The following is a 12,376-nucleotide window of genomic DNA, read 5'->3' as shown; positions in this document are numbered from 1 at the left end:
ATTCCCCCATATAACTCTGGGATTTGTACAGTTCATAATTAGCTTCGCATACCTTCGCACGTATACGGTATACACTGACTACTGTACATTAATTTTTTTGTTTTATCGACCACAATTTTTATTAATAATTTAGTTTTTGAAATGGGCTAATTAATCAATTGTTAAATAAACTATTTAAAAAGTGGTGCTGTACCCTGAAGATGACTATAGACGAAATATAGAGTCGAAATCTTGATGCAAATAGGTAATGTTTTAAAAACTAAATTAAAAAAAAAAAGTATATTATTTAAATATTGATTAATTAATCAGTTTAAAAAAAATTTATTTATAAAATAAATTATAGTAATTAATTGTTATTACGACTAATCAACAATAATTTTTTTTTTAATTTTTGACGTTTAGGTCCCTTCTTTAACACATAAAATTATAAAAAAAATACACTTATTGATTTGTGTTAAATATTTTAATTATATTATAATTTTTATAAAAATAACTAAATATAATTTAAATATGACATAAATATTTTTTATAAAAATTAAAATTAAAAAAATTATAATTTTTTATATTAAATTAAAAAAAAATAAAAAAAATTTTATTAAAATTTAGAAATGTAATAATTGTTTATTTAATGTTTCACAGATCGCCAGAGAATCCTTGCAAGTTAAGTACCTTAAATATACAGTACATTATATACATTTATCTAAAAATCCCGTTACAATTGATAGATAGCTGACACAGCATATTCTTTGTTTACACACCTGCACCCGGAGTTCACGGCTCAAGATAAGTTCATATATAAATTGCTTAGCTCCATAAATTATATATTATATTATAAACAATAACATGTAGATTTGGTAAGCTACAAACCATATTGTAGCTAAACATTTCAAATTAGTATACCATATACAATTGGCTTACGATAAGAAAATTTAAAACTATGTCTTTAGTTATAAAGAAACGATGCAATAATAAAGTCGATTTTTTTTTATAAACTCAGAAGAAATAAAAATAAAAAGAATTTGCAGTCAAGGTATAATATTTCTTAGATTAACAACCACATTTCCAAAAAATCCTTGCGAAAAAGGTTTAATATTTCTAGGAAGTAAATACACATTTTATGTATACCAGCGACACCTCTATTCTGACAACAAAGCAATACTTTCTTTATTGACTTAAGTCTCAATAATTTGAATATTCTCAATGCATATTGTTAGGGTACAATGCTCCGAAGACATCGCCAGCTCTAGTTGCTGAATAAAATTGCAGGAAGAGCGTTGTATATCCTTCATGGATAAATTAATCTATAGATACTTGTAAATATCTTATTGAAAATAGTACATTTGTTGAAAATTTAGCCTATACTGTACAAATAGAACGATCTATGACATAGCACAATAGCATGTACGTCCTCACTTTCAATCTTAATAGAAATAGTGCTCTTTAATATAGTTGTGAGCACATTGGGAACACTATTGTTACCACTAGCTTTACACCACCATCACTCGATGAGGGAATTTATTGTTTCTTAACATATTTTATTAAGTTGCATTATTATATATTGAAATATATAGGTATACAACACAAGCAACACATACACTCAAAGTTATCTTCCTTGCGTCACGTTTTTTGGTAATCACGATTTTTATTTTTCTTTTTTTTTTGGAAAAGTAACTAATATATAATATTAATAAGTTCTAACTAAACTAATATAATTTCTTATATTAATATAAGTAATACTTAAATAAATACATAAAGTATGTTAAACTCCAATTTCAAGCAAATTAAACAATCAATAATTTATCCTAAAGAATAGTCTGGTTGAATCTATCAAAATTCGTTAGATAAAAATGGTTCTCTTAATAGAACAACGTAAATGTAATATAGGCAAAAATCGTTCACACCATCTAATAAAACTTTCAAGAAAGTCTTTTACTATTAAGCTATGTGAGATATCATAATATATATGGTAGATATATATATGTATAATATACTTTATATTGATCTAATATTGTAACCTTTGCTTGTATTAATTTATCTTTCAAAAATCTATAAATATAAATATCTGTATTTTACATTCCTTTTACATTAAAAATTTTGTTAATGAACATAAAAAATTTAGAAGAAAAAGAAAAAATTTCATAATGTGTAATACCCAACCGATTGGAGATCTTCCATTATGACTTTAGTATCCCTATGTTAAGTTCTTATTTTACATCGGACTACGTGCCAGTTACTCTTAACTGTTGCCGCAGAATATCTTTCAGATATCTTCGCCTATTAGTTGTTTTGAATATATTAGGTCTATAAAGAAATTAAAAGTAAAATTAATGAATATTATATAATTATATAATGTTATTAATACAAATATTTATTGCTATTATTTTATAACAATAACTTTTCAATGAATTTTTGAACAAACCATAAATGAGATAAAAATATTAAATACTCCAAACTTCAAACTCCTTTCACACATGAATTCCCAGATATTCTCAGTGAGCATAAGTTAATAAATCTGTGTTCTAAAAAAAAACTTAATGCAGAAAAGGCTTTGACTTTTATATTTGAAAACTTACTAATTGGTCGCTTACTAATATGGACACGATGTTGAATAAACTCATATATTTACCATATATTTAGACAAAATTTAAAGTCAATAAAAGATCATGTTAAGTACTTTATTTATTACTTTTTCATAACCGGTATATATTTAATATATGAAGGTCTTTTAATTAGTCGGAGTCGAAAAAGATCGCAGATGAATAGCTTATGAACTATAATTATAAAATACAGCCACAAATCTAAAATATTTAACTTAATCCGCAAAAAACGGTAAAAGTATTCAACATAACATCGGATCTTACCAAAAACTGGACTATAAGACGATATAGATCTGAGCTAAGCCTGCCCTATCGAAAATCATGCTACATAAATACTGAGGGTCGTGAAGGGGACACCAAAATATCTGTTATGTCACTATCGAAGCTTTTACAGGTGCAGGCATAAGCTTATGAGTGCCCTATTCTTTCATTCACTTAACGATATATTCAACATTAGAATTGGTTAAATGTTTTCATTCATGTGTTCAACTGATTTTGAAACGCCTAGTGGTGTTAAAGGGTAGAACCAAATTTTCGAAGAATGTGAAATTATAACGGCTCTTTTATCTGATTGAAGAAGATTTTTTCTTTCTCTTCATATTTTTCCATAATCGTAAAATTCTTATATATGATTGTTACAGCTAACTTTAATGAAATTAATAAAATTAGTAGTACTGGTACAAATTGTTATGAATTCTTTGATTTGTCATACAAGGTTCCAAGAACGTCTGGAATCTTGTCAACCACGATAAAGCGCTTCTCACCATCTCCCAAAGGGATTTTAAAAACATATTTCAGCGAGTCACAACAACAAAAACTAGAGTACGTACTAAAATTCGTCTAAGAAAAACTTTTATTTTTTTTTTTATTCTATTACCGGTTGAGCAAAAATTAGTTGCCAAAACTTAAATTGTTGTCTTCTCTAAGGGAAAAAATTAATAGTCTATTAAATTTAAAATATTTTAAATAAAGAATTTCGAAGAATTATTCATCTATTAGTAAATGCTTAAGATAAGTGATATAACATCAAGCAAGTTCATTGTTTATTGTGTATTTTTCTTTAGCAGTACCAACTACTCGTTTATCTAGCTAATTTTATAACTGGCTAATTTGAAAGTGAAAGTTTCATTAGTACGAACTTCAAAATACTACTAGCAAAATATATAAAATAATAACTAAAGTACTTACGAGAGTCTATCTATTCATTTAAATTTGAGTTTCTTAATGGACCAAAATATGTTATCGTTGATTTAATTCCGCTTCTTATGTGATAGACACGTTTCTCTCGAAAGGATTTAACAGCTTCCTTCTGCCGTTACTTTTGAAACCTGTAGTAAGTTTGCTTGAAAATTCAATGAGCGCTACTCTGAACCATGACATACGGTTTGGTACGATATGTGCTGGAATCTCCAGACATTTACTTAGTAATAGTAGTCGATGTTACTGTTACTTAAATAAAAAAAGAACTGATTTAAGTGTGTTACTGTTTTGGTCATGATTCCAATACTTCACTAAATGAAAGTAAAGTTAAAAAATAATCACTAGTATTTATTACATTATTCCAATAAATTTAAACTTACTTATTACGGCTTCGTGCTAAGTTGTGATATTTGCAAGCACACTTCCTTCCAGCTAACACATTATTGAGAATTTTTACGTGCTCCTGTGATGTTAGTGTGGTGTTTTTTGCTTGTCAATAAATTGCATTTACATCGTCACTGTCATCCGGCAGAGTGGGTGCTGTAACTTCTTCACGTATATATGCAATAGTTCCTGAATATCTCAAAGTGAACCCAAGGAATTTCATTATAGTAAATAATTGAGCAAGCGGCGCTACGTAATTCGTCAACAGACGCGCTATTGTTGGTGCATAATTATCAAGTGCAGACCGTTTCTGTAGTACATTTCCAACATAAGTGCATATAAATAAAATGACCTTGCAATAATACCACCAAAGTAATGTGGTAAGAAAGCATGCAATGAAAATGCAAACTACAAGTTCCACTAAAAAAATAAATACTTTCATCGCATTTGAGAAACCATTCCACCAAGTCATGCGGAATCTAACCAGCAAGCACAAAATGCAAAGTAGAAAAACTGATGACGAAAAACTCGGTAAATCCTTTGCTTCTTCTGAATTGAGTCCCACTCCAGATAAATGTAAAATAAGCCCAACTAACATAATCATAACAGCTCCGAAAAATCCACTTCGCTTATCATGCAGTATTTTCATACCGAATGATGCGAACTTTAACACTCCAATCGTTTGGGGCTCAATTTTGACAAATTTCTTAGACTGCGTGATAGAAATTTAAATTTTTTTTATTTGCAAATTAAAATTTGCAAAATCGACTTTTAAAATTGAAGTTTTTCCAAACGTATTTTTGTAATTGACTTTATAAAATAAATTTTAAACACAAATTGAATTTCTATCATTTTTTTATAAATTAAATAGGTTTTTAAAAAAACAAGGCATACTTAATTGTAGTTTCTTAAATATCTTTTCTAATATAAGTTTTAAGTAAAATACAGTGTTGCATTTTAAGTTTCATTAACTTTTATAATTTAATAAGAACCCGTAATAACTGCACAAAAGTTTTTGACATCAGCTTATTTAACGTGATAAACTTCTGAGATACCAGATGAATATATTTTGAATTATAATTATAATATAATATAAAATATTATGTATTTTATATAATATAAAAACACAAACAACTTAAGTTTAATCCGCCCATCAATTATCTCGAACATGGAGAAATGCTCAATGTTTCTATCAGCTGATATTAGGTTTTCCCACGCTTTCGTCAAAAACCAAAACTTACGTTTCTTAAGTGTGGGTTCTAATAATCGATTGAATTGTTTCTTATTACTCAAGCCACGTTTAGGTAAAATTAAAAATTAAAATTAATTTTTATAACACTTTTCGCAAAGTTTACTGCATTTAGTAAATCGAAATTTTTCTAATGCTTCTTTGTTATTGTTAAAAAGGTGATAAAACCAGTATATGCACATAATAGGTCTGTTCCATGAGCTACTTATTGTAACTCTGAATAATACTGTTTATACACAAGTGAGTTCCACCAGCAAAATTTTCGAGTAAATGCGAGCATCTGAGAGAGTGTAACATCCCTGTTAAAATTTGAAAATGCTACACAGAATTTACTCGTACATTATTTCAGGTAAAATTTGTATCAAAGAAAAGTAAATCTTGATTTAAAAAGTCACCTAAAATTTGACAATCAAAATGGTATAAAGTAGAATGCACCAGCTGATTGCTTACGGCACAACTAATTCGTTTTTAAATAATGAAAAATAAAATTTAGTTAACCTCTGATCTATCATGAAAAAAAATATGTGAAAACTTGACACGATACATTTACAAACCTTTGTAAATATGTTATAGAAATAAATGCGGAATTAGTTAAAAATTTCAGCTCTGACAATATATTGTATAGTATGTTGTAAAATTGTTTTATAAATATATAAAAATTTTATATTTTATAAAATTATATTTATTTTATAAATTATAAATATAAAAGTTATAGATTCATTATTAAACATTCAATAAAAATATAATAAAATCAAAATATTACTTATGGTTCTACACCGCCAAAAAAAATTGAAATTTACAGTATATGCTGGCACCAAGCCAGTGGTGAGTGACACAGTTAATGGAATGATCTCAAGTTTTTACTTTCGTATTTAGTGACATTTGTAATCTGAATTTCATACTAAATCCTTCAGAAATATGCGAGACAACAAAGTATTGGTTTTTTTTATATGGCTCAAAACTGTTGTGTACCTGTTGTGTACCAGTCATGGATGTGAATTTTTATTAAACCAAAGAGATTATAAAGCCAGAAATCAAAACAGTACCTAATTGTGAACAACGATTGTAAATTATAATTCCTCATTATAAATCAATTTTATTTAATAACTAAGCAGTTTATAGTGGCATCGATGCCAAAAGAATCACAATGGCATCGATGTTTTATTGATGCTTTATATGGCATTTACACTGGTCGTTTGAAAGTGTTTACATTCGTTTTAATCAGCTGTTTGAAATGCAACCACCAAACACTTGTTTACCTTTTTTGGTAAATATGTCAAAAACAGCTTTCTCAAACTGTCAAAATGCCATTAAAAGCTTTTATTTAGAGTGTGTTCAATGTTTGGAACTCATTTAAACCTCGTTGTAACGCTTTATGCTTTATTTCACCTCAATATTTTGTAAAAATTTTGTGTGTTAATATTAGTTTATCATTTTAACGTAAATACAGAAATAATATAGATATATATATATATACATATACAAATACAAATGATTTTTATTTGATTTTTTTGATTTTTTTGATTTTCTGTTGATACTTTTGAATGCTTTGTGGCAGTGATAAAGATTTCCCTACAAAATTATATGATTCCACCCCACAATTATATTGATTCCACCACACAATTATACTGATTGCACCACACAATTGTATTGATTCCCCACACTTTCTTTTACATCAAAAAACCGCCACCGCAATGATGCTTTTTAGTATGACTAGTTATCAATAAAGATCTCAAGATTCAAACAAAAACAAATTGCGATAGATATGAGATATGGCTTCACTTAATATTTAAATATGCAAGGAGAGCATTCAACTTGGGCAAAGCGAACCATTCGAATATATACAAACAACACACGGTACTCAAGTATTTGCATAACAAAAAATCTAATATGAAGTGGTATGTAAAACAGAACTCTATATCACTATGTTTGAGAGTATTTACTCTTTCTTGTAAATATTTCCATAAATCATAATGAAAATGTAATAAAATACAAACTAGATTTGTTCTACAAGTAGTTCTGGTATTTTCTGGTATTTGAAGTGTTCGATCTAGATGATCCGATATGAGTATATTCCAACTACTTCAGCAATTCGATATTCGAACACTTAACATCACTAAAATGAAGTGTAAACATAGTGTAACTTTTATAAAAGCAAGCGTATACTTCATTTGCTTTTAAGGTTAAAATAATCAATCTGGCAACGTCACTATTTTTAGCTGTCACAAACGGCGTAAGATACATAAAGTATTTTGTTAGTGCGTGTTTAACAATAACTAATTATATCCCATAAGTGAAAGCGAAGTCGTAAAATATTAAATAAGATCAAATATTCTTATATAAAATGGATTCACCGCCTACAGTGGACGAAGTTTTTAAACAAATTTGTATGTTGTATTATTACTCGGATTCTGCAGAAAGAGAAAAAGCCGACAAATGGCTTATTAAATATAAAAATTCCATATATTCTTGGAGTATTTCGGAAGAGCTATTGCAACAGAAACGTGACGAAAATTCATGCTTCTTTGCAGCGCAAACAATTCGAAATAAGGTTCAAAGTTCCCTTATGCAACTACCATCAAACTCGCATAAAACCTTGAGAGATTCGTTAATAATGCATATAACACGTGAAGAGAATCAACTGGTACTGACACAACTTACTGTAGCAGTTGCAGATTTAGTATTAGTGATGAATGAGTGGGAAAATCCTGTAACCGATTTATTACAAATGCTGGCAGAACGTTCTACATTGTCGTTGTTGGGAATACTTGCGCGCATACCGGAAGAAATCCAGTCGAAAAATCTACGATTAGGTAAGAATAGGAAGCAAGAGGTACACAAACAGTTTATGGCAAGCACTCCAAAACTACTAGAATTCTTATTTGGTTGTTTTTCAACGGTAGACGAATCAAACGAGAAGCTTTACAACGGTGTTATGGCCTGCTATAACTCATGGCTTGACATAGATGTTATACCACCACATATCTTTATTGAAAATCCAATAACAGAACATATTTTCCATATTTTGTTAGAGCCAGACTCAAAACTATTTCATCACGACACATCAACAGATTGTTTATGCAGTTTCCTAAGTTGCTTAGAAGCAGCGTCTATAGCCAATAAACTTGATTCTACGTTATCTGCAAAAATATACAATAAAATTTATTCATTGAAAACATCTTACCGTACAACTATTACTAAAAACCAACGTTACAAAATGATGAACTATTGTCGTATATTTACGGTAATGGCTGAAGCATACCTAAGTCGAATGGTATCATGTGCTGAAATTCCTCATTATACAATTGGGGCACTGGACTTACTATTGATGTGCGATGACTACTCTGATTATGAAGTCTGCGAGATAACTTTAAATTTTTGGTATAGTTTAGGTGAAGAATTATTGCGCCAAAACAACAATAAACTCACCATGCAATTTAAACCATACGTTGACCGCCTAATGGTAGTCTTGTACAAGCACGCGCAAATAGATTATTGCACTGATGGTTTGATTAATAGAAATGACGATTTTGGATATTTTCGCAGTAAAGTTGCTGATCTAATAAGAGATATGATGTTTATTGTTGGATCAAATAGGTGTTTTAATAAAATGTATGAAATTCTAACCGATACAGATTCTATTTGGATTGAAACAGAATCCGCTTTATTTGTTATGCAAATTGCAGCAAAGAATCTTGTATATGATGAAAACGACACAGTGCAAAAAGTGATTGAAGCTATTTTGAATATGCCAGAGCACTGTCATATTGCATTACGCCACACCTCAATTACGCTATTGGGAGAATTATCCTCCTGGATAGACAATCATTCCGATATATTGGAAACAATATTAAACTTTCTCAATTACTTCATACAACAAAATACAGATTTGGTTCCTGCAGCGATAACGGCATTAACATTGATTTGTGCAACCTCCAAACAAAAAATGATCAAATACTTGAATGAACTAATGGTCATAGCTAAATATTTGGATATATTAAATGTGAGCACAGAATTAGCAATTGATTTATTAAAAAGTTTCGCACTTGTTGTTTCATGCCTACCACGGCAGCATCTAGAAATTGCTTTACGAGAAATAGTATCATTTCAGCTACAACCCCTTGCGCTATTAGTAGAGGATCCTAACGCAACACCAGAGAGCATACCACAAAATAAGCGTAGCGATCCCATTTATTGGATTGATTGTGTTTGTGTTATCATACAGTATACCGTATCAAATATATTCCCTATTGAAGTACATCCTAGTAAACAACTCTTAATAGAATTATGGCCACTGTTATCAAGTATATTAAACAAGTATCAATCAAATGTGCGCATAATGGAACGTACGTGTCGTCTATTGAAGTACAGTATACGCATATTGCACAAGCAAGTAGCTCCATTAGTTGAACCATTGGTGAAGCATATGGTCAACTTGTATAGCATCCAACATCATAGTTGTTTTCTATATCTAGCTTCAGTTCTTGTTAGTGAATTTGCAAATATCAAGGAATACACTTCGGGATTATTGGAAATGGTGCAAGCGTTTATTGATCCTACAGTCTTCATGCTTCGAGAAGAAAATGGTTTAGAGAACAATTCGGATATAGTCGATGACTTTTTCCGCCTATGCTCCCGTTTTATAGACAGCAGTCCAGTATCATTCCTTCAAAGCAAATTTGTAACGTACGTTTTTCAATGTGCAATACATTCCTGTATTATTGATCACCGAGAAGCGAATTTTTCAGTTATGAATTTTCTTGGTAATCTGCTAAAATATGGTCGCACTACGAAATTCGAATTAACTGAGTGCCGACCAATAGTTAAAGATATTGCAGAACAAAATGGTGAATCTTTAGTTGTAAATCTACTAAATGCTTCCGTATTTCATCTTGATAAGTACATGCTACCAGATGTCGCTGAAGTGTTTTACGAATTAAAAATTGTATTAACCGAAAAGGTATTGAAAGAATTTCTTATTAAAGCACTTAATATGTTGCCAAAAGTAAGTTGCTATGGCTTAATAACCGCCAGACAAGAACAGTTGGATGATTTCGTCAACACAGTATTAACTGGAAATTCAGCTAAAGCAATTTCTGATGCGTTGAGGGAATTTGCACTTTTATATCGTTAATGATCAATCCAAGATTGAAATGGAAACTGCTGTATTGAAGTGTTTGTTTGATTATACGCAGTTTTATTTATGGATTGAAGTTTATCCAGTTAACTTTTAATGGAGACTTATTCATATTTCTTTTACAAGGAATAAATTAAAAACTAAGTTGTGCAGCTCTTTGCGGTTCTATTGTCTATACTAAACAAGACTAATATCTGAAATAAAGTATCTCTGTTAAAAAATTGTGCGTTAATTTTTTTTTAACATTATTAATATAATATTTATATAGAAATTTAAGGCAGTGACGAGGGCTATCTTAGCTGCCAATGCGAGTAGAGACCATCATGTTGCTATAACGCCTAAAAACATCATTCTGTTTTAGGAGGTATTATGATGATTCCCTTTAAGAATTTCCATTATTTTTAATAATATAAGAGTTTACTCTGTAAAAATTTCACAACAGCTAAATCAATTTGTATTATTTCACATGTAGTATACAAATATATGTGCATTTACTTTTACGAGGCGAGAAGAGGTTTAAAGTGATTTAAGCGATTTTTCATTTCATGGCATACATTTTGATTTCGACAGAGGACGAAGTTACAGGTGTATGCATAAGTTTTTTCCGGTTTTATCATGTCGAATTTTGTACCCAAAAAAGAGCAATTGGTAGACCACAAAAGTGAGAAGACGAGTAATTGCAGCAGCTATTGACTGATGACCCAACTTAAACTCAACAGCAATTGACAAAAACATTAAATGTGTCTCAAAAAGCTATTAATAGATGCTTATGAGCAACGAATAATAGAGAAGAGACTTTCATACCCTCTGAAGGAACTTCAAATGGAAAATCGCAAAGTCACTTGTGAATGGGATATCCTGCCATACCCGCGAAAACTTGACACCATCTGATCTGTTGTGCACCCCTTTCTATTTATACATTTAGCATCTCGAGGAAATGAAGTAGCTTCTTCGGAGTGAGTTTTTGAAAGAATACTTTATTACACTGTATAAGGATGTTTGATATGAATGTGTGGCTGTTTAGAGTTTTGGGTACTGACTGACTGTCTGAGAGTATATAGATTTTAACGGTCTTATGTCCTCTTGGATAAGATCTTCATGGTTGTATTATAGCATAGAACTCTGCATGGAAAATTATGGAGTCTGTGCATATTGTGATTGATTTGTGTGCTCTGGGTCCCACTATTCCTGCTTCTACACGTTGAAGCGTTTTGGGTCCAACTTTATACCATTTTTGCGAGTCGCCATGTAACCATGTTGGATTGACACTCCACTCATCCTTTGATGGGAAATCCAATCTGGAATTTCATAGAGAAAATGCTTAATTGTTCATTTTTCACAACTTCTATTAAAAGGAATGCGTAGTTTGTCTGTGCGGGTTCATACGAGTATACACCAGTGACTAGAAAGAACTACAGTAAACTTTTCGGTATTCACGCGGAAATGTCCAAAATCTGGTATTGATTTTGTCATCTATTTAATATTGGCAACCTGAAAAAACTCGAGATAAACTTTTCCCTTAATTACTTTCAGGGCAACATAAACCGGTACCTCTACAAGCAGTGTTGAAGTCAAGACTTGAGTCAAAAAATAAAACTAAGATAAGCTAAAGATATCATTATAAATGTATACAGTTGATACTAAGAGTTAATCATATCGCTAATACAGATTATTTATAAACATATTTTAAAGAAAACTACTTACTGTTATTCTATGGTTTCCAGATTTAGTTAAGATGAATGGAAGTGATTACCCAAAAATAAATCAAAATTCATAACTGGGAATGTGGTTCTAATAAAATTGTGCTTA

General features: G+C 30.1%; 1 protein-coding gene and 1 long non-coding RNA gene across 3 annotated transcripts; one reads left to right on the top strand and one right to left on the bottom strand.

Moving 5' to 3' along the window:
* Positions 1 to 2,068: 2,068 nt before the first annotated feature.
* Positions 2,069 to 12,369, bottom strand: LOC119679439. Of its 2 annotated transcripts, XR_005252400.1 has the most exons (4): positions 12,272 to 12,369; positions 4,178 to 4,893; positions 3,786 to 4,108; positions 2,069 to 2,301 (listed from the first exon to the last, which is right to left on the bottom strand). It is a non-coding gene; the product is annotated as an uncharacterized LOC119679439 (long non-coding RNA). The 2 variants fall into 2 exon arrangements; XR_005252399.1 differs by lacking the exon at positions 12,272 to 12,369 and having other exon boundaries at positions 4,178 to 5,017.
* Positions 7,680 to 10,766, top strand: LOC119679438 (transportin-3-like). The gene has a single exon (XM_038091790.1). The coding sequence runs from the start codon at positions 7,775 to 7,777 to the stop codon at positions 10,562 to 10,564; it is 2,790 nt and encodes a 929-aa protein (XP_037947718.1). The 5' UTR covers positions 7,680 to 7,774; the 3' UTR covers positions 10,565 to 10,766.
* Positions 12,370 to 12,376: the final 7 nt, after the last annotated feature.

The sequence above is a fragment of the Teleopsis dalmanni genome, chromosome 2 (genome assembly GCF_002237135.1).
Source record: "Teleopsis dalmanni isolate 2A chromosome 2, ASM223713v2, whole genome shotgun sequence".
NCBI lineage: Eukaryota > Metazoa > Arthropoda > Insecta > Diptera > Diopsidae > Teleopsis > Teleopsis dalmanni.
The sequence above is the reverse complement of the archived record's forward strand: the minus strand, read 5'-3'. Positions and strand labels throughout refer to the sequence as shown.